This window comes from Oreochromis aureus, linkage group 22, assembly GCF_013358895.1.
Source record: "Oreochromis aureus strain Israel breed Guangdong linkage group 22, ZZ_aureus, whole genome shotgun sequence".
Taxonomy (NCBI): Eukaryota; Metazoa; Chordata; class Actinopteri; order Cichliformes; family Cichlidae; genus Oreochromis; species Oreochromis aureus.
Window position 1 is genome coordinate 17743314 of NC_052962.1, and position 24199 is coordinate 17767512.

The following is a 24199-nucleotide window of genomic DNA, read 5'->3' on the forward strand; positions in this document are numbered from 1 at the left end:
AATACAGCATTGTGCAATTAACACATTAGAAAGAAGGTCTATGTGAAGCAATGTACCAGATAAAAGCAGAAGTCAAACAGGGCTTTTTTCTCTTTGTAAGCTTTGGAACAACATCTGGGAGAAGCAGAAAAGTGTGGTCAAAAGGTCGGGTCCACTGTGGTTAAAAAGCGTTGGTGTATGAGAGATGGGCACAGGGAACAAGTAGTTCTGAAAGTTCTGGAGTGTGGATGCTCAAAACCCCATTTTTTGTTAAAAAGAGGCATTCTTTATTGTCTTTCATGCAAACTTTGCATCCTATGACAAATATTTACATTAATCATTCAGTGTATTTAAGATGCATGGTACAAAAAAAAATTAAAAATGATTTTTTAATGAGGTTGGGTTTTAACTATTCTCTAAGGTACTAGCAAGGCTTTTCCTGGCTCACAGTAGGTCCTTAGGGGGTAATAACATGGTAGTAAGCATGATTCTAAGGATAACAGACAATGAGCCTGTTATCTTTCTTTGGCAGAAATGGTTCCATTTTCTTACTATTTCCAACCATTTGATAGCAAAAAATAAAACATGGAGGAGACTTAAATCTGTCAAGGAAAAGCCCAGATCGACGTTGCATAACTCGGTGTGATGAACCCGCAGGTCCATTTTCCTTTTTCCGGAGATGAACAACACTTCATGTCTAACTGCTCAAGTGACTACAATATCCTGACCTCAGGCAGTGCTGCAGGGGTGCTAATCGACAACAGCCGTGACCATATGTAGGCGTGAATGCGCTGCACGCCTGTTTGTGTGTTTCAGTTATGCGAAATATTCTGCGTGTACTTGTGTGTCACAATATCTGTTGTAAAGCCAGCTTCGGGGCGCGTAAAGAGCCTTTCATCAAGAAAGTTCACATTTGCTATTTGTCTCGCTCAAGCCCTCCAGGCCACTGGCAGGCTGACTCAGACAAAGGTCAGCAATTAATGCTCAGATTTGGCATATTTATTAAACTGTGACCCATGCTTCTTTCATTTTGTTAAATCACAGTGTGAAAACAGTCAAATAAAGAAAACACTGTGATCAATTTGTGAGAGGATATACGTAACACAAGATCTTTGGAGCCTGTTACAGATCTATTATGCATACCTCATTACATGCAGTAATTGCTTTCTTTTTCTTTTTTCTTTTTTTTTTTCCAAATAGCCATTAAAGTACTTGCCCGACAGAAACAATGCAAACAGCATTACATTAGGATCCAATATGAATTAAGAGGCTGGCCATTTCCTCTTCCTGCACAGAAGATGATATAATCCTATTTCGGGATCTCCATCTAACAGCCCTACGCATCTTTTTCCCTCTCGCCTCACTCTCTGATTCTCCCCTGAGATCCTGTTCGTTCTATGAGAAGGGCCGCTGCACATTGATCCCCACTATCTGTGTCGGGTCAGTGAATACAACCACACTCAGCACTTTCTATATGCCTAGAGAGTGCCAGAACTGCCACATGCTGCTTTTCCCTGCTCACGCTGAACATTCACCCTGTCCCAGGAATGGTGACAGGCAATCTTTGCTGACCCTCCCGGGTCACCACTTTGGCACTAAATGCTGCGGGTGTCACACATTTAAATAACACATGGCATGCATCAGACCCCTTTTGAAAATACAAGACTTTTAAAGGTGGAGCTTCATTTGCATGTGTTGGGTTATTATACAAAGAATCTTAAAGGTGAGTTCAGCACGTGAACCAGTAAGTTCATTAGATGGTACTCTGAGAGGCTCTCCCCCCAAATAAATACAAAAACAAATGGCCAACACTACAAACAAAGAGCTGTTGCTAAAACAAATTTTCCTCAACCCCAGCAAGAGTATCAGCTTTGAACCAGCTCACTTTGACTCAAGACCTATGCTTAGCAGAACAGTAACCTCCATTATGGAAATGGCTTTTCACTGAAAACTTAACTTCTTGTGACAAAATGACAGAATGCCTTACACACACTAAGTCGGGGGTGGGGGTGCTCAGCATCCTGTGGACAAGACTACTGTACTGTGGTTTCGGGCTCGCCATCACGCACTTAAATGTGACATGTCGCATCTAGCCCTCTGAGAAGAAAAGGGGAAGCGGCTTATACTGCAGCTGTGTGCAGCGTCTCTGAACATAGGTCATTTCTAGCAGTTACAAGAGGCCAGTAGTATTACATGAACAGAAAGTCATACTATAAATAGCTGTATACTGTATGTGGTGCACTGGACACGGTCAAGATGCGCATCTCAAACTGCAACGAACTCGTTGTCGTTGTGTTTGTACTGATGAGTTCACTCTTCTCTGTAAGAATATAGGTATCATAACACAAAGTCCAGCGATTACCCGAGAGTTCTAAGTGTGTATGAATGAATTATTTCAAATTCACAACGCTTCACTTAGAATTTTCACGGTATCAACCTTCGCCTTGTTGATTTTATAGCTTTTTGTCTCATACGATTCAAGCTGAATAAAAGTTGTCACTGCAATTCAAAAACTTTCCACCACCGTTCTGCTAAAATGGGATATTTTCCTGAGTGGCCCCTCTCAAGGGCCTGTCACTCATCCTATAAGCCGGTGAACTAGCGTAGCTTAGCCTAGAACCCTTTCATTGCCCAAAGTCTCCCTTCCATCCTCTTCCAGTGCCTCCCGTCCTCTCCAAAGCTTTGATCCTCTAAGCCTGCAGAGTTACAGTATCAGTCCATGGTTACACTAAAAATCCACACTCACACATCTAGCTGCAGTAAAGGACCAACTCCTGCTCCACCGCTAAGCCTTCTAGTTGATATAATCCATCCTGCTTCTTTTCTACCTCAAATGCTCTGGGGGGTTTTTTTAAGCAAGGCTGTAAATTGTCTCAGTCTGCTGCATTGTCTGTGCTGCTGAAACATCTCAAGAGTTGGCTGTCAGTCTGATCAGACTAATTTGAAACCACCTCGCATTAGAGCCTCATCTCCAGGCATTCCAAGGCAGAATATCTGCTCTACTTCCATTAGCTGCCTCTTCAATCCACCAAACGCTAGCTCACTAGCCTCAGCTCTCCGGCCTTTTACTGCAGGACAGCTCCTGAGTGCCTCACTGTCATCTACACCACCACCACCCAGCTCCACACTGCAGGAGGATGGACCGGGCCTGCTCAGTTAACCCATGGCTCCACTGACAGGGGATAAAGGGATAAAGAGCCTGTGCTCGGGGACTGATTACTTACATCTGCCGGGCTAAATCCCAGTGCCCACACATACACAGACACATGTGTACAAACACAACGCAGGCACACACTTGGCTTGCTGCTAGCTGCAACAAAAGCACTCATGCATGTATTATTTTCTGACATAAGCATGTGCTTGGTGGAAAGTTGGGTCCATGCCTTTGTTTGTGAGTGTGTGTTTAGGTCATTGGTTTGTGTGTAAGTTAAAAATGATATTGCAATAAATGTACAATGAAAACGCATATATAGGTAATAGCACAACCATCACGAATGTCACATTATTGGTCCTATAAGCAAGTCAGCGGGTGAAAGCAATATAATCAACACTACAGTGATATCCCCCTCCCAGGCAAAGGTCTTCTCTAGCTGTACATGCTTATTATTGTTCAGACACAAACAATTGTTCACAAACAATAATAGCAGCTCATATCTTGAGATGTTAGTGTAATCATATTTTCCCCAAAGTCTCAGTTTCTTTATTTTCTGCAAACATACAATAAGAATATTCAGTAGCGGTGATGTGCTTCAATTTGCACTCGGCCTCTTGTTTACTTTAACCATGGCATCCTGAGCCACATGATTCCACATGTAAATATACTATAAGCTATTTGGAGGGCATTCTTTCTCCTTCTTTTTTGTTTTATTTTTTCCTAGTTTTTACCACCAAGGATGCCTGCAGTCTGGTAGCAGCTTAACAACGCATTTATGAGATCTGCAGTTAAAAGAATATTACAGAAGTTTCACTGCAGGCGTCTAATAGTCTTACTTAGTCACTTTCAAAAACATGATCAGAACTTGGGAGTTTCATTTGCCCCATCTAGGAAAACCACGCTGAAATGCCACTGGGTTTTCATAGAGTAATGGAGTTTAGCCTTTGGCCACAAAGTGATCAAATAACAATGTTCTCATGCCTTCCCAGTATTAGAAAGCTGGCATCACTACCAGACATTTCCAGCAAGCATGTGTCAGGCTGGCCCACTGACCTCTTGCTTCCAGCTCATCTTTCTCTCCAGGGGAATAGAAGGAGAAAAATCATAACTCCCATAACAGCACATTAATCCCAAGGTCTGAGCACATGCCGCCTCTGAGGGCTTACCCCTGTCAACAGAGATGCGCCTGCTCTTTCACATGGACACACCTGTGCCCACACAGTATTGAAAACCTGCTGATATCTAAGGCAGCAGGACAGGTGGCATAATAAAACAAATCTGGCTCAACCTATAAAACAGATAGAGTTGCAATTTATTTAACCTCTACTTGTCTCGCTGAAATTCATAGAAATTTGACAAACTATCAGGGAAGCAGGTTGATGGTAAATTAAACCCCTCAGCTGCACAGTGTGCCCTCAAAAGCATAGACGTTACTTAAGCCTAAAGGACCACTATACTGTTGAGTCAAATAACTGAAGTGTAAATAGATTATGGAGAACGAGCTATTGTCTACACTTGCATAGATTTGGCAACTTCAAGAGGACTTCAGCTGGAGTTGTTAGCATTATCAAATAAATGGATCTTAATTTGGAGCTTGAACACTGTGATGTTCTGCTCTTTTCAAGGGTGCCAGGATTCAGGAGAAATCGTACAACCAATTACCGCCATCTTCAGGCACGAGGAGAACCAGCCCCTTTAATCGTTAGAAAGCTACACTGATTCATGACTGAAAGCCCGCTTATAAAGTGGCCACTGCAAAAACAAAGAGCGGATGCTGTGATTTAAAACAAAACAAAAAAACAAAACAAAAAAAACCGGTAAATCATTGGTTGATGATGGCGAATAGCAGAGGTTGCAGTAACCACTAAAGCATTGAAAAGTGTGCCTCTAGAGTACCCAGATAAAGCAGAGCCTTATGATGGCACCTTGCATTTTAAATGCCCTATCAACGACCAGCGACAGCAGCTAAAATGAGGAGGACGAGGAAGACACGTACATCATGTTCGTGTGTGTGTGTGTGTGTGTGTGGGAGGGCAGACCTACAGTTGACTTTTGCGCACTGAAGAAGAAAAAAACACCTTCGCTAAAAACAACGAGGCTCCGCAGATGCCAAGCATAACAGAACCCCCTTTGGAGGGACACTCGGTGGAGCTCTGCGGGGCAATGCGCGCGCCATACACACGTGCACAAGCTGACTGTTCGCGCGCGCGCCCCCACATAGGCACATACACACATACAAGCCATATACAAATGTTTCAAGCACGCCCGAGCCAGCCGGCGGCAGCTTAGTGAGCAGATTTAGTCTGCATGTTTACCTCGGTGTCGTATATTTTGGTGATGAGTGAGAACGAGTACTTCCCGGACTCCCTTATGTGTTGGATGGCCAGCTGAACCGCCGGCTCGATTCCTTGGCTGATGCTGCTCATCAGGGCCGACTCGTTCATGGGCATAAGAACCATTATGGGCAAGTTTTCCCCGTCCCTGGTGAACCAGCTGTTGTCCTGTCCGTGTTTGGTGCGGTCGTTGCACACCTTGGTTAGAGCAGGGTGAAATAGCAAAACAGAGAGGAGCAGGCATCCCGTCGGGAGGAACATCTCCCAGCCGCTGCAGTCCCTCCGGGCTGGAGCCATGCTACTATGCAGGGTGACCAAATGAAATCCCACCGTGCCCTCACTGCTCGGGCATTGCAAATTCGGGCTCGTCCGGGATCCTCACACGCCCGCCCGTCAAGGAGATATGAATTCAAAACAGAACAGACGCAAAAGCCGCAGCAGCCCCTGCAGTGGGCAAACTCGTCCCGTGGATTACGACTGCAAACTGAGAAAATATTTTTACTGTGTAACAGTGCCTCTGTGAGAATATTCCAAGGGCGCAGAGATTCGCTTTGCAGAGGGAGAGCTACTGCCTCTCGGTGTCCGTCATCCAAACGATCTCCTGTCCAAACAACCCTCTCATTCTACAACCCCCCCTTTTCACCTTTAACGTGAACCACTTGTATAAAGAACAAAAAATGTTCTGAAGGATGTCCCCCCCTCCCCCCAAAAAATAAAAAAATTAAAAAAATCTGGTAATTTCGGGATACAAATTAATCACTCGTGTTGACAGTTCTTGCAGATACAAAATCACCTCCGAAGTAAATTCCCAGCCAAGAGATGCCAACTGTGGGCATCCCCACCAAATACGGCGCTCAGGCGGACAAATGTCAAGATAAGGGAGAGAGATGGGGGAAAGAAGACTAAAAACAAACAGGGCTGATGCTGAAAGCTTGACCGCAGAGGTCCGAGGAGGAGATGTCGAGAGCGTCTGCGTTGACAGCCTGTGGGACTGTGAATCTCCTCTCCGATGGTGCGTCAGAGAAGCGCTGAAGCCTTTGCTGCTGCCGCTGCTGCTGCTCACCGTACGCGCAAGAGGGAGCACTGAATGTGGAGGAGGAGAGGAAACGAGAAAGGGAAGGGGAGGAGGGTGAGACGGATATACAGCAGCGTGGTGGGAAGGCTGCATAGGTTTTATGCAGGACAGACTCATCGGAGGCCTGACAGCCGAGGGTGATTTACTGGGATTTTACGTGTAAGAGACAGGCGACAGGTCAGACATGCATGGAGCAGGCCAGTTAAAACCTATGAGCTGTATGCATGTGGAGGCTCGTGGGTGTGAATTGTACTGTCACAAGTGACATCAAAAGTACTTCTTGTATTTTTAGTTACTCATTAGGAACGCCGATCATCGTGATATGATGGCGTCAGCCTGGAAACCACTGATAAACAAACAACACATCTGGGATGGATGGATGGATGGATGGATGGAGGGACATGTTAACCACAAACACAGGAACCTGGAATTAGTGGAATGTCTCACAAACAATGAGACCGCGGAAGCACAAATGCTTGTGTATGAGGATGTCCCATGAAAAGTGAGAGGAATAATAATAATAATAATAATAATAATTATTATTATTATTATTATTATTATTATTATTATTATTATTATTATTATTATTATTATTATTAGCAGCAATAATAATAATTAATACATAAATACGTGAAATACTTGGAAAACACTGCAATTAACTGGAGTAACTAAGGAGGTATTTCAGCACCATGGACAGCGCACGGTACTGAATAGCATTCGGCAGTAGCGTAGCTGAAGTTGCCTCTTCTTCCATTGTCACGTGTAAATTAGCCCTTTACCTATACAGCCTCGGGGCAGAGGATACGCATTCTTATTCATGTCCAATATGTGCAAACATTACATTTCTCCGGCAGGAAAGTGCCCCTCCTCCCAATAAAAAAAAAAAAAGCCAGTCGTCGCAATAGTTTGCAGCACATTTCCTGGTATTGTTAAACACGCGTGGGAAGAGAAGAGAATATGCTGCCGCGGGTAACTCTTCACCACATGTGGGAAAAAATAGGGAGGCCTTTCAAGTCATCAGCTTCAAACGTATCTCAAAACAAAGGCAGTTTGACCTACACAGTTGTATCACATCCACAGTTACAATGAACATTACATTTAAAAAATGAAGGGAAAAAATGCATATGAATGAAAGCACAAATGAGAATATAATGTATTTTCCCAATGTGGCGCATGGCACGAATATTGTCTCACTGGAACGACAGAGGTGCGAACTGAGCGTTGCTCTACATTTACAAAACAACCGCGATGAGGCAACAGCTTTACTTCCATGATGAGATGTTCAAGCTGAGGTCCAAAGTGCAACACAGCTGAAAACATGCGGGTCTTTCCCATTTTCAACAATGCTGGTAATTCCGTATTTTTAATCATCCTTCCAAGGATAAGCAGATAAGCAGTAGCATTAAAATAAACCACATGAAAGCATTACATCTTTCCAAATGAACTCCCTCTGTAGGCTGAGCTGGCATCAAAAAAGTGGGCAGTATGAAATAAGCTTTGCATAGAAAACACTCCTGATCATGATCTGAATGTCACACCTTAACACAGCCAATTTCCTTCACCGTTATGGGTTTAAAGGATCGAGCTCTCACGGTCGATAGGCCTCTGCCATATTGACCATAGTTCTTACAACATGGGTCACTTATTACAAGTCCAAGAAGCTCCAATCACACGTCACACAAAGGAAATTTGTTATAGCCCTGGAGGAATGCTGGAATATCTATGTCTCTCTCTTTCTGTCTTTCTGTCTTTCTGACCAGTATATCATTTGCATAAAAGATTTACCTAAAATAAGACATCTTAATTGTGGGAATGCCAATTGGAAAAATTTTTGTTGTTTGAGGCTGATTACTGCTTTGACCCACCTTTTGGCCTGTGAGGTCAGACACATTTAAGCTAATCAACAACCAGCTGAGAATAGAAGAAAAACTCAAGTTGGCTCCAATTAAAGGGCAAAAGAGTACAAAACAGTCAAGAAAACGCTCAAATAAAGGAAGTGAGTTAAATCAAAAATCATAAATAATATATGCTTTGCATTCATCTACACAGCGCTGTATTTTCCCCCTTCTTGATAGTTTTCCTTTTTTTCTACTCAGAAAAGTCCAGACGAAGAAGTAGGTCAAGTCACTGGCCCATCTGTTTGTTTTGCACAAAACAACAATCCTCCACTCAAAACAATCGTCCAGTACTGAGATGGCTTCAAACATGAAATATGAAGTAGAGTAGAAATGATGTGGACCTCAAATCCAAGAGCAATGTCACTCTTTAAATCCAAGGCGAGGAAAAAGTACTTCAACTGGAAATAACATGTGCTGGAAATTTGCAAATAAAATATGGATAATATTTTAACAGTGCCTACAGACATTTTCAGGTACAATCAATCAAGACCTCTACATAGAAATTGCTACTTTTCTTTTTTCCAAATGTAGAAATGCTGTCCGGCTAATGACGTGTCCAGCTAATGATTGCAGATTCCCAAATGAAAATGTACATTTCATTTCTGATTATGAATCATTCATTAAGGTTTCAATCACAGGCTTCCAATCTACCCGTCCTCACTAAGCGAGATGTCAAACCAATATATCATCACTAATGAGAACATACTCGCACGGTATGAAGGGCACGCAGTGAAATAATTATGCAGATGTTGGTACTTGAGCAATCAAAGATGAAATTTTATGACTGCGGATTCAGTGACATGTAACAGCTTGGACAACAGCTTTCAGGTAGGGTGAATGTGTTTGACTATATCAGATTTGTTTGGTTTGGGGTAATAATGCATTTAGAGATCACCAGGAAACAAAACAATGGATGGCCAAGTTTTTATGCAAATATACAAAGTCTCTCAAATGCATCATCCAATCCACGTACACAGATATAGATGTGGCTGACATCGTCCCTGTTTAATAGAGATTAATGGGGTGGCCTGTGGACATCTCTCACCAAAACTCTGACAATATGCTACAGGATGCGCTATGAATTTTAAATGCCAGACATTCAGAATGAGATAAATAGTTCATATGGTTGTGCTTGAGTACATCTTGAGTTAGTTTTGTATGGAAAAAAGCAGAAATCAAACAGCCTAAACTTAAGGCTGCTTTACTGGACACTCATTCAGTAACTTTTTTTCTCATAATTCAATCACACTAAATATTTCTGCAGAGTCTGAAGTGGAGAAAGGTGGAAAGGCTACATATCCATCCATCCTGTCCCTAATTCACTACTTAGCCGCAGAGGGCTGTTATGTTCATTACTGTTTGTAAGTAATAGAGGCTCAGTTTAACTTGGCATCACATTCCACATCCTTGAACATAAAAACAGCACCATGAAAAGGCTGCACTGTGATACCAGGAAGCAAAAGATAGGGCAGACCTTCATTTTTTCCAGATCAACATCTTGGTTTCGAGTCATCCCAGATATGACGGATTTTAAAACTCCAACCCAAGGACACGGACTTTATCTCAGAATGGAAATCCGCTGCATAGGGAGGGCACATTTTATTATGAATCTCTGAGATGCTTCTTTCCCTTGTTCTCGACACGCTTGCCCTGCCAGTTACAGTGGCAGCTATTTGAATAATTGGTTTCAGAATCTGCAGTCACAGTCCTGCAAATTCCATGCATACCAACAAGTTGAAGAGCGATTTTTCAGCACAGCGTGCTCCATGCATGGCAGTAGAGAATGCATGTTTTATGAAGTTGGAAAACATGAAAAGACCACAGACTATCAACTAAGAAATTTCCCTCTGGGTTCAAGAAAAAGGCATGTATCGTGTTGGATTTGTTGGAAAACTTGCCCTTGAAATTTACCCACTTACTGTATATGTCATGTGTAAGCATATGCTTTTTATTAGTTTCTGTAGCATACTGTTACAGTGGTGTATGTTCCTATTAAACATAGCTAAAGTTTAAAATATTAATACCAGCATATGTACATGTAATTAATTGCTTCAAACTACTTTAAATTCTCAGCTTCAGGCAGTTTTTTGTATTGTGTAATCACAGTGGGAGTGGATATCCTTCATTGCAGTCAAAAGGTCATCTCAGGCAAACAGCTCTGGCTTTAATCATCCCCAACTACCTCCGGTTTAAACCTTTTTGGTTATGAGGGGCAGCCAATTAAAAGAAAGAAAGGGAGGAGCTAAAACACCTTTTTTAGATACTGAATTAATTGGGAACCTGCATGAAGGCTCACAGTAAGATAATGAAATTAGCACAATAAGTCCCTTTGAAATATCCCACAAGGATAATATTAACCATTCGCAAATATACTCATATAGGGATATTTTAGGCCCATGGCACACCAAGTTTTCAGCAGGTTAAAGAATACATAAAAGAAGCATATTTTAAAATGTTCAAGAAAAAAGGTTTTAGGTTCTTCATAACTGGATTAATCCAGTCCAATGCAGCTGTCTTGAAATACAAGATAAACTGAATTTAAACATCACACCACCATGTAGTGATCAGATTACAGACCACTAACAGCAGGACACAGCCTTGTAACCTGGGGCTGAGGATACTGGCCTTATAAGGCTGTGTATATCCTCACTTTTAGCAGCCATTCGGCTTAGAATTGACTTAAGCTAAAGATGGACAGAGTGATGCTGAAATAAGGTGCTTTTACTCAATGCTATAAAATACTTTTTACCAACAACCTGTATCTGCAGTACTGATACAAGGCAGGATGGATCCAATGGTTTCATGTTGTTTACATCAAATTTTGATGCTACCTTCTGAATGTTGCAGCAGAAATTGACATTCATCAGTCCAGGCAATCTTAAACCTCTAGAGATGGTTGGGTGGGAAAATCCCAGTAGACAAGTAATTTCTGAAATATTCAGGTCAGCCAGTCTGTCACTGACAAGCATGCCACATTCAGAGTCACTTAGATCTCTTTCCCATTCTTCTCAATTTGAACTTCAGTAAGATGTCTTGGCCATGTCTACTTGTCTAAATGCACTGAATTGCTTTCAGTAGCTGCTATATAATATACCAAGAGTCCAAATGTAGCTAGACTGAATTAATCAGACAGATTCAATTCAATTCAATACAATTTTATTTGTATAGCACCAAATTATAACAACAGCCGCCTCAAGGTGCTTTATATTGTCAGGTAACCGCCCAACAATAACAGAGAAAAACCCCAACAATCATACAACCCTCTATGAGCAAGCACTTGGTGACAGTGGGAAGGAAAAACTCCCTTTTAATAGGAAGAACCCTCTGACAAAACCAGGGGAGGGTGGCGGGGGTGTCATCTGTAGAGAACAGCTGGGGGTGATGGGAAAAGAAGGACAAAAAAGATGTTACCAGTTGGCAGTAGATCAATCTCACTGCTAAGTTTAAAACTTGATAGTAATTGTAAAGCTAATTTGACTAGCTTAACACTTAATATCAAGAATTAAAACAGCTAACCAAGCAAAGAACTAAGTAAGTAAGTTAGTAAAATTTTGCGCTGTACAGTGACTATAACTTTATCTATATTAAATATATTAGAACTGCTAAATTTAGTTCTAATATATCCTTATTTGTTAGGTAGCACTATCATTAAAGACTTTGATTCAGCTGAAACATAAATCAGCCTGTAGATATCAAGATAAAGAAAACTACTGAACACCAAAAGTAACTGGGGCGTACAGTTAAGGCCTTGCTCCGTTACACATGAGCAGGTTTCCTCCTTTGATACTTTTAAGTACTATCACAGAATCCAGTGTCACTACAGGCGTTTGTTTGGTTTAAGTCAACTTGGGAAATAAGTAACATTTTGTCTCAATTGGAATATTATCACATTCTGCAGACATAAAACAAATATATGGCATTTTATTCAGCAGCAACTGTTGTCTGTGGCCTACAGGGGTTTTCAGTGTGGCTGCTATTTATCTTCAACAAGAAAAACAGATGCTTAGATATGTGGCCAGCAGGGGTGTTGGAAATTAGAGAATTCTAACAAAAATAAATACCAGGCAAATCACTTAGAAATTGCTTGGAAATTCAGCAAATTATAATGATTTTAATTGTGAGCGGAACTCCTACCTACAAAAACACTATTAGGAGACGTAGCTACCCTCTAACAATATGGCAGCTGCATGATTCAACTGGGAGGTAATGAAGCTGACAAAGTGCAGTCTGGTTTCAACTTGTGCTACTGAGCAGTAGGCGATGAGAACAATGTCGCACAACCCTTTGTTTTAGAGGTTCATCACTGCAAGGTACAGGAGTTTAGGAATTGCAGGCAGTGGACCAAACCACTCTGAAGCACACGAGGGGGAGTCCACTTTTTCCAAACTTCGGAATGTATTGTTTTGTGCATATAATCACCATGACAGCTGAGAGTACACATATTATATTATTTAATGTTATATGGTTATCTCTATAATCATGCACAAAGGAGGACAGAACTGTTTTCCCAGAAAAGAAGGGAATTCTGATCCACTTGCCCACCTAGTAATTTCCACAAATGGTTGAATTGATATGGCAACACTTTTTTTTCCTTCAGCCCAGGCGCCTGGTAGCGTGAATGTAATAATTACAGCAAAAGTGTCAAAACATAAGATGCAGTGTGGCCAGTTTCTTGAACAAACACCACTATAGAAAATAAAGCCTGTAAGATTTTGCAGGCCCATTGTGTCCAAATGGCCCAAAAAAATACACTGTGTGTTTCTGATTTAAAGGTTGCTCTCTGCTGTGCACCCTGGAGAGATAATCTTGAATGGGCAGGCTACATTTGTCCTGGTCAAAGGGGTTATCACAGCCTTTCTTATTCCATTCTGAAATTAAATCAAGAGTATGAGAAGAGACCGCATAAAGTAGGCCACTGCCTTCAAAGGAGCTTCAGTTGCAGCTGTGCTGTGGGAGGACACTATTTTGATTACTGTCAAGTCCTAGTAATAGCAAGAACCGTGTCTTACATAATCACACTTACAATGAATCTTTCCAACGTCATCTACAGCATAGGAGCTCCAAGAGCAAAGATGATCATTTTAACAGCAATTCCACATGCCTGAAGGTTGAACGTATCGCAAGCAAAAGTGAAAGCAAATATGCAGATCATATTTTCATCAAAATATTGTGTTTGGTGTAACAGTGAACCGTGGATTTGCAAAAAGTGTGTATGATAGCTGCAAGGGTTCTTCTTAAAGGAAAAACAAGGAAATTATCTGCTTTTTGGCAGACAGAAGCTGGATCCACAAAATAAGATATCATCATTTCAGTATATGTGTATGCTAATGAGTGTACTTCATGCTTACTATAGCAACATGTGGCAGCAGTATTATCATACCACATTTGGAATGAAATCAATAATACATAGACTAGTGAAAGGCTACCACACCCACTGTCCACTGCCCTCTTATCTCTGATTGATTAATCTCTTCCGTCATGCAGAATTCTCTGAAAGCATAATCTGCAAACTATAAATTATATATACAAGTAATGAATTTTCTGTTTAAAGATTTTCAGATATAGGAGAACCCAGTTTTATCATACAGTTTCTACGCAAATGTTCATAAATTTGTAGGCACGACTAGCAAAGATAAAACCAGTCTGTGGACTGGAGCATAACCTCAAGTTTAAAAAGATCCAGGCTAAAGTTGGATGTGACAATATGTCAATGTGTCGTCTCTGTTTTAGTGGTCGGATGTCAGATCGTCAGCTCGATAATTAGGGCCCGGGGTGACCAGAGAGCACAGTAAACGAGCTCGTAAGAAAGCCAGAGTCACGCTTTTGCACATTAGCCCCAAACTATTAATAGAAACTGTCATTCTAATTAGTGGGTATGAAGAGATCCAAACACACAAAGGCAAGCAAAAAAAAAAAAAAAAAAAAAAAATTATCCGATGAACACACTCACATTCATCGCAAGCATAATATTCTTCACCAAACAAAATCTGAGTAGGAACTGTACTGTAGTTGGAAATGACACTTTCAGGAGAGTGAAAGGGCGATAAGGAGAAGAGCAAAGAGAGAGCAGAGAGTTCAAAAGGAGGAATCGAGGGGGAAATGAGAGAGAGTTGGAGAATAAGTTGCAGACAAAAGAGGCACAGGAAAAGAAATCAAGGCATTTCTCTGGGTCAAGTTAATGACAGATGTTGATGCATGAGCATGTGCCGCCCTGCAGCGCACATGCTCAGAGATAGAAGGGGTGTGCGGCAGATTTCTAAGACCTCCCACCTCGACTCACCCCAGCAGCATTAATTATACACAACCATCTTTCCATCCAGTAAGACAAAGAGGTGCGTGCTCTAAAGGGGTTAAAAGCCACTGGATGATTTATGTGTGGGCTGATCGGTGTGGCTCTCTGTGATAAAGATGTAGTGAATGAAGAGCACTTGGGGAAATTGTATTAATGGACACAAGACATGCCCCAACGCCTCTGAGAACCAGCACGTATATTGATCACTGATTGCTTGTGGATTGCTTCCTGATGACTTCGTCCTAATGGCTCTGTAATGTTTTTTTGTCTCTTGAAATCCATTACAGTCTCTGTGATCAGCTACTTTACAAACAAAGGCCTTAGAGAGGATGGATTAAAAACAAGATACCACACTTGTGAACTTTTTCTAAACACTGAAGCAGAGCACTTTCAGAAACACAAATGTGTGGAAAAATCTCATTCTTACTATTCAGTGCAATTTCAAGGAAGTTACATAAATAAAAAAAAGGTCAGCCTTTCCATGATTCCACCATTTTATCTGAAAAAGGGCTTGTTAAACTAGAAAAATATACAGGTCAGACTTTGTCCAAATTCTCCATACAGGAGGGATTACATGAGGGACTTGATTAATTTTGGGTGAAAACAGGGTGGACAGGACATAACAGGGAGAATGGGGGTGACATCACACTAGTAAATACTTGTCCCACCTTATACAGCCGATGGGAAAATACAGTTTTGATTCGATTTTATGGCTACAAAGTAAATTAAGTAAAATTTCAGTAGATGAAATGCCCTTTGAACTTGACGTCTTAATCATCCCTAACTAACCCTGTCCAATCCTGTAAAGGTTTAAAAGTTCCTCAAATCTATTAAATAAAAATAATAACCATAAAGCATTAGAAATATATATATCACATCAATGACCAACCCGCCTACTACTGTGTGCCCATATTTACTGTGCAAACAGCAACGGGATGAACAGCAAAGAGAGGACAGTTTGTGCTTAAGTCAGCCATTATTACTCATGTGATGCACAACCTTTTCAAGTATATGATCAAAATTACAAGAAATACAAGTTTATACTGTAAATAGGGGCAACGGGGTGGACAGATTATGCTTTAACACATCTGTGAATCATTCTGAAACACAGAGAAATAACAGAAAAAATGACGTTCATTGTAGAATATTATAAATAGGTTATGTAACAGTCATGGAAAAATGTCAAACGTGGGGGATTTTTATGATTTATATCAGCAACTGAACAAAGATGAATTTAGGCTTTTGTGCTCATAAATAAATAAATTAGTGATTATTGCAAAATAAGTAATTTTATAATTGTATAATTGTTTTTTCCATGCTAGAAGGGGGTTAAACTGAGTAATGGTCATATGGTCAGTTCTGAAATACTAGGAATGATAAATAAATAAATACTATATTTATACTATATTACTATATTTACTATATAAATACTACATAAATACCAAATACATGAATACTAAATAAATAAATAAATCTGGGTAAATTCCCAGATGATTAAACATGCAACTATTTTGCTGGTCATACCTGAAACAAGTAAAGAAAATACACAGCCTATTTATGCAAGATAATTCATAATGTCACGGTTCTGGGTCATTTTGACCCAGCTTTTTCTGTTTTGGTGTTTTTCTAAACTATGATTTGTTCGGGTTTTTGACTTGTGCTGGTTTGATTTTGTATTAAGGGTTATTCTTGGTTTTGTTCTCTTTACATTATTTGGTGTTCTGGCCTTTAGCTTAAGTCACTGTCTTCTCTGTTTTATGTGTCATATTCTTTCTGTCTACCTCTCAGTGTCAAGTTTGCGTTTTTGTAATTTGTTTCTTATTTCCTGTTTTACTTTGAAAGTTCATGTCTCATGTCAGTGTGTTCAGTTTTACTTCTCCCCTGTCTTGTTAGCCTAATTTCTCCCAGCTGTGTCTCCCTCCTGTTGCTCATTCCCTGATTACGCCCCTGTGTATATAGCCCTGTGTTCTGTGCTCTCTGTTCCAGTTCAGTCCGTAGTACCTGTGTTCTGTGTTCTGTGTTCTGTGTTCTGTGTTCTGTGTTCTGTGTTCTGTGTTCTGTGTTCTGTGTTCTGTGTTCTGTGTTCTGTGTTCTGGTTTTTGGTTTTTGGTTTTTGGTTTGGTGAGTTTAAGTTATCGAGGGTTTTCACAGCAATAAAAGCTGCGTTTTCAGTTTAAAGTCCCGTCTCCAAGAGTCCTGCATTTTGGGTCCTTTTTCCTGCCTGCCTGCCACACAGCCCTCCATGACACATAATAATAATTCACATTTTAGTGGGGGGGTTATATTGGTTGGGTCTGATTATTGGGGGGGTCATAACCCCCCTAACCCCCCTGGAAATTACACCCCTGCACTTGTTTACACACTGTATCTGCTGTTCATCTCTTTGAACCACAGTAGCGTTCCTAAACTAAATGCTCTGAATGACTGTATCTAAGATATTAAATGCTGGATGGCACAGACTGAGGTAATAGTTACTGGCCCTGATCCATCAAGCACACACACATCTACACATCTGAGCTCCTCACTGATGAAGTTAGGCCAATATTGTAAAAACCTTGGTGTCTTTGACAACCACCTCAGCTTTATATAGCATATCAGTTATGTCATCTGGTTTTATCCGCCTTAGGAATCTCAGTAAGTTAAGCTCAGCTTCATCAAAAAGAAATCTAGTGACATTGATACTTGTTTTTATCTCCTCTGGATTAAACTGCTACAAGTCACTATACAGTCACCTGAGCCAACAAAGTTTACACATACTGTACCTGGTCCACTCTTATTTTAGCTTCTCTTCGGTGGCTACCCATTCATTTTAGAACTGATTTAAAGATTCTAGAGCTCATACCAAACTGTATTTCACGTACACCCATGGTCATGACCTGAGGTCTTCAGCCAAGGCTCTGCTGGTCATCCCACACTGGGCTTTTTCTGAACTACTAGCCTGAGGAGATGAGATCAACAAGCTCAAGTCAGTCTTTTAAATCCTTCATAAAGACATATTTTCATAGGCTTTCGCTGTGCCGGTTTTGAGTTATTACTGCATTGTCCTTTGTAACTGTTCAATCACCTTCTCCAAGTGATCATTTTTAATTTATTTTATATTTGCTTTGAATTTAAAAAAAATTGTTCTTCACTTTTAATCTCCATGTGCTGCCAGTACTCCTGTAGCCAATGTTGTTTCACCTTTATCTCCTCTTAAATATTTTATTTGCTGTGTTTCCCATCTCAGCTTGCGAAACACTTTGTAACTTCGTTTTTGAAAGGTGCTCACTAAATGAAGTTTATTATATATAATATAATGAATGTTATTACATGCATTATATTCTATGCACATGCATTATATCATGGCAGATTTGTCATGAGCCAGTGAAAATACATAATACATCCTGAACGATACTCTCCTTTAACACGAAAGCACTGTAAGCTGATATGCAAACATGTTTAACAACAGTATGCACATAAAAACATTTGCGTTCATTCACCCTCTCACTAATGTATGGTAAGTGACAAGAAGGCGTACAAAGGCACATGCACAAATGCATGCACAGGCAACCTACTATTGCATATAGAGACACAAACTAACTCACTCAGCATAATTAAAAGGGACAAGCTCACAGACAGAGTAAATTGTTCACTTACACTCTCCAGCACACTAAAGTATTGTATATTATGTAGTCTTAATCATGACACCACATAAAAAGGGAGATGAACATTTTAACTATCACTGATAGTGATGTTTACTCATCAGTGATGAAGAGACATTTACGCAAAGGTTTTAACTAAATACACTCCATACGATCACATAACCCGGGACATTATGTTCAGTTCACTAATAGACTGGCCGCTGCTGTTCGAGCACATTATTCACAACAGTAAGGGAACATCCAAAAATATTTTCGCAGGCAAATAGCTTAACAAATGAAATCCATGAAAGATAGATGAGGAAGTCAGCGCTTCATTCATATTTGATAGCTAAGGCTTAAGACGCATTACCCAACCAACACAGCATGCCACACAGTGACAGTCCCAGAAATAATGAGCTTGAAGGAGCATCTGTGATGGCAGAGGTGTGTGTGTGTGTGTGTGTGTGTGTGTCTGTGTGTGTGTGTGTATGTGTGCGTGTGGTGGTGGCGGTGGAGGGGGGACCTGAACATGACATAAATCTGTTTACACAGTCACATTGTGGGTACCCACCTTCCTCTGGGGTACAAAAAGCATATTCCCACAACACAAATCATCGTTTTTTCAGGAAGACTAGGTTTAAGGTTAGGGTAAGGGTTGAGATTATTAACAGTCATTAGAGACAGGGTTACAGTAAGCCTGCAAAAAAAAAAGAATATAATTTGATGTAATGCCCTTCGAAGTGATGGAAACGTGGCTACACAGTCACAGCGTGTGTGATTATGCCGGACAGTAGATAAGAAATGCTGTCTTGCAGTGTGACAGGCAGTGGACAGCTGTTGTCTCCGCTGCCTCGTCTTTTTATGTTGCTGCAACAAAAGATGAGAAAGCGGTTTAACATTAAAGAAAGTGACTCATATAATACAGCACCCACTCAAGTAAGCACGTCTCCAAGTGCTCCGTAGTAGTTTCCGCCACCACGGCAAGTCACAAAGGAAGTAAACGCACGTTTCCTCCAACACATATCAAAATCTGAACATTACAGGGACGTTGATGTTTTCTGTTTGTCTGGCCCCAGGTGCCCATTAAGGCCATCCCTATTCTGCCAGTCAAGCAAGCATCAGATCAGATGATGTGGCTGGATCGATAAGCAGGCAGGCAGACTCTTCATTAGGAGTCCCTGGGGCCAGGCCACCTGCCACTCACTCGCTGGCTACTCTCTGGCAGGAGCTCCGTAGTCTTCCTCTGACTGTGTTCACTCAATAGACTGTGTGTCCCCATTTCACATCTTGCGTGTGTTTGCATCATGAAACTTTCCTAGTAGAGAAAGAAATACACTTCCTGTTTATGACACTGACGTCTACTGAGACTTTGTTTGGGATCTGCAAGGACCAGAGACAGATGTGACTAGGTGCCCTGTGACACAGCGTGCAATAGCCCTGGCGCAGATTTAAAAATCTGAGGGCGAATAGAATTAAAGGTTTAAAGCAGAACAACAAAAGTGATGACTTTAAAGAAAGACTCAAGAGAAGAAGAATCAAAATGGGTCTTCACGTGTTTTATATAAGGCGGTGACTCATGAAAGTGAATTCCACTTGCTTGTACAATCAGTTACGTAAGAAGAGAAACCTTTTATCGTTCTCATCCTGAAAAAATAACTTCATTTCAGATGTTTCGTTTACACATGTGCACGGTGGAAGGCATTCGTCATTGTGTTATCTGGTGCAGAATTACCGCTTCAGAATCTGCAACATCGACTGATAATGTCGCAATCGAGGGATTTATCGGCAAAGCGACACACAAGACGTTAAACTAAAAGGGACCGCGTTTATTCATGCAATATGTTTAAGAAATCAAAATGCTTCAGGCTAATCATCATTTTGAGTAGTTAATCAAAGAGCTGCTGTGGGAAGCAGTTTGGAAGTAACCTAGCCAACCGTGCTGGCACATTCAGCTTCCCCCCCTTCAACATTGCACAAAGGTCTAATAGCTGTGACACTTGAGCTTGATGAAAGCAGGGCAATGAAAGCAGAGTTAGGCAGTAAGAGGAGTTGGCCCTGCTCGCTGCCACTCCTCCACATGTCTGCAGGCTCATTACCAGCATGCGGGGCTCAATGAGCGCGGTCCTACATGCACCATTTACATACCACTACCCGCTGAGCATTGCTCACCTGTCACTTTGGGGTACTGAACTGGGCATTTATAAAGAGCAGCGTGCTCTGCATTACACTTGTAGTTTAGCTTTCAACGGTGAAAAGAAGGCTGTCGGATGCATTATAATGCATGTACAAAATGTTCCTATCCAGCGAGGTTGTGTTCCCTTTCATAACACACATTATTTCTCAGCGCAGTATTTACACAAGGCTTATTCGACTCAGAAGTATAAAAAGTACATTATGGTTCCTACTGACTATCCCTGTATTGTAAAGAGCTTGTGTAAAGTATCTAAACCATCTATGCCATCTTACGTTATCCCGCAGATACACTTTGAACTTTGGGGACCCAGGAGGGGGGGTGGGCTCGGTCATACCATGGAGACCCCCACCAAGCAGGAATAGGTGAGGTTAGCAACCAAAGGCAATTAGCCATCATCTGACAGTGTGAGCCTCCTGCTTCTTGTCTCTCTGCTGAGAGATTTCCGGAGCCCTGCATTGCTAAGCCTTATCGATCAGCACGCTGGAAAGGTCGGTGACTTGGCTCACTGACAGAGCACCCCCCTGTTTTGGCATTCATGGAACTCTGCACCCATAATGCTTTGCTGCCAGAAACACTGGTTCCGTGTGTTAAGATCAGCATCCTTTATAATCTATAGGTAAGAATCTACAACCAATGCTATCTGTATGCAGCCAAGCTCAGAAGGCCTTTGAGGCCCATTTATGAAATTGTGAGGTGCATCTTTGCTATGAGGTGTCAGGGTTCAAACCCATTCATATATCAGATTTCAGCCCTTTCTCTGTCCTGGCAATAGATTAAAAAACTCTGAAAGTAATATAATCTATAGTGAGACACTGAAAATTGTATTGGTCAGTTGTCTATGTCACTATATCTATGCTTGTGTTACATGGGACATCTGGTTAATGGCAGCAAAGTGACATAGCCTACAGTAACAGTTACCAACAGCATGAAGACCTGCAAAGCATTCTTCATATAGACTTCCTTTGTGTGTAAATTCCCAAAAGAACACATTCCTGGACCACAGCATTGAGGCGAAGAGACTTTGAGCCAAGCGACTTGTCTAAAGCTTTCATTTCCTGCAAACTGTGATAGGACTGGACACAAAACTTTAAATTGAAAAGGGATCCAGTCAGCAAAATATCACAAAATAAGCATAACTGTAACATTCATATACTGTTTTGGCCTTCAGAGCTGCTTTAACTCTATTCTGCTTTTACAATGGCAGGACAGTATGAGATCAGACCAGACAGGAAAAGTGGGAGAAAAAGAGGGGACAGACAGGCCTACCAGCTCAACCAACTGAGCTACACCAGCCCTGCTTTGCTCCGGATTTTTCAGCTGCACATCCGTGATGCAGCCTTTTTCTTGCATTTGTAAAAAAAAAAAAAAAATCAAACTGCTTGAAAAGCTGCTGAAAACCACATGATGGATGCACACACAGGGGCATTGTTTTTTGGAGTTTGGGTACCAAACCGCAGCAAGCTGAATTCATAATCTGTGCCAGATCACACTTGAGGATCATGAGATTGAAAACCCCTTATTAACAGAAAAAGGCATGTTAAAATGTTAGGACTTCAAGAGAAACGACCGCATAAATAATGGAAGAGCTGCAGAAGGAGTTTTAGTTGGGGGGAAAGAAATAACTAAAAGAAACAAGGAATCCATGCTGCTTCATTTACAAAGGATACTCACAAAAAAAGCATCATTTATGGGAGAATAACCACATTGAGACATCTGATTAATCAGCTCAATGATTTAAATGATTAACACAGTGTGTGCTGTATCAATCTAAGTTACATTTCCATTGCCAGGGTAGTTGGTTGTCTGTCTGACCGAGCACATCATCACCACATCAGCAATGAATTATGCAGAAGTAGGGATAGTTTTTTTTCTTCCTTTTCCCCTCCTCCCAGACTTGGTGGCTGCTAAAGAACTCTAAGTGCTGCTTCTCTCTTTAAAGAACATTAGCCATCTCCCAGATGCTTGAGCTTGGAGCTTGACTGCTCCTACTTCTTCCCTTTTTTTTTCTACTCAGTTTTTATCCATTGCCTCTGCACCAACAGATAAGATTAATAGACTACAATAATTAATTCCCTGCAAGTAAAATACATTTTCACTCAGAATATGCCCTAAATCTGGTAATACTGCATCTCAAGCAGACCGCAGAGTAAAATATAACACGGATAACACGTTTCTGAGACCAGCGTGTCAGGCTGCAGTCGCCACACAAACACACTCTCATGCATGCTCGTGTTTGTGTGTGTATCCCACATGTGATAGACAATCACAATTAGCTTACACAGCTGACGCAGCCTCTGCAAAGTGATGAGGCGTTAAATTCACACATGAATAAACCCAGACAGCAAGGGATCTGTTCATTTAACCTGCATCACTAACCCCCCCCCCCCACCTTAAGTGAAAAAGCGCCTCAAGAGAAGGCAGAATTCAATTTAATCATACACTGTGAAAAGCAATGTCAGTGTCTTTAGCACTTTGATTCAGGAGCACGTCAAGGTGTAGGACTTATTTCATCTCCCGGGAACACAATGAGAGCACAGCATTAAACGGGGAGATCTTGTCCGGCCTTTTTCTGAGCAGCGCTGTATTCACATAATTTCACAAGTCTACGAGTTACATTATATCAATAGCCTTGCACCTAGGTCGTTAATGCTCTGGCTCAGAGAGAGATAATCCATTTTCCTTTGAGTGTGCTACATGCTGAATTAGTTTGATATTTTTGGAATAAGTATACTTTTTTTTGAGGAGGAAACAGCTGGCCTGGGTCTTTTAAGTGATAACCAAATCTGCTCACCAGATCCTCTGAAGCTCACTAACTCGCACACACAACTGCAACTTACCTTTTTTTGTTTTTGTTTCTTATACAGATATAACTTACATAACAGATAGAACCTCATGATTAATGAGCTTTATTTTGAGCTGGATTTTGTTTCCTTTTGAACAACACTCGACCAGCTGCTTCCTCATACTTCCAGTCTTGGATTTCATGGTCATATATATGAGTGGTATTCATTACCCCGTCGCCGTGGGGTTTGAACCACAATGCAGAAAAACAACTGTTGTTGAATCCCGGTTTAATTCATTTATACTTTATAAAGTAGAGACAGTTCAAAAATTTCACTATTCACAGCCTGAAACTCCAAAAACAGCTCAGGGCCACAGTGTGGACCTGCATATAAAATATCTCTTGGAATTATATAAACCAGCGGCTCCAACCTGAGGTTCACTTGACTGAACTGAACTAAGACTGATGAAATGCCTAAAAGCACAGTATGCGAGGGAAAATAAATCAACCCTCTGTCACTTTGTCCAAAGGAAATACATACAGTATATTTTCCTGGAGGGGAGAGGCAGTCCATTTAGCAAGCAATCAAGTAATCTGATGAAGTGAAATGAATGGGAGTGGGGTGGAATGGTTAATCGCCTGTGGAAGCATTTTATCTCGTAGGAACACATTAAAGAGGTATTCTGTCGATGTAGGCTATGTTGGGGGAGGCTGTGAAAAATCACAGTCTGCCGGCGTGTGAATTGATATGACTCTGGTGTTCTCTTTTAGCAAAATAACATCATTTTTTGCTCAGTATGATTTGCTCTTAGACAGGCTTCAACATGGCATCCAGCAGGAAAGAAAACAGCACGAAGCAACTCCGGTAAAGT

General features: G+C 41.1%; 1 protein-coding gene across 1 annotated transcript in view; it reads right to left on the reverse strand.

Moving 5' to 3' along the window:
* gabbr2 (gamma-aminobutyric acid (GABA) B receptor, 2) overlaps positions 1–6054 on the reverse strand; it is a 176769-nt gene extending 170715 nt beyond the window's left edge. Inside the window, exon 1 of the mRNA XM_031729443.2 lies at positions 5449–6054. Within this exon, the coding sequence (XP_031585303.1) occupies positions 5449–5763 (315 nt within the window). The 5' untranslated portion in view covers positions 5764–6054. The remainder of the gene's footprint in view (positions 1–5448) is intronic.
* Between the last annotated feature and the right edge of the window lie 18145 nt (positions 6055–24199).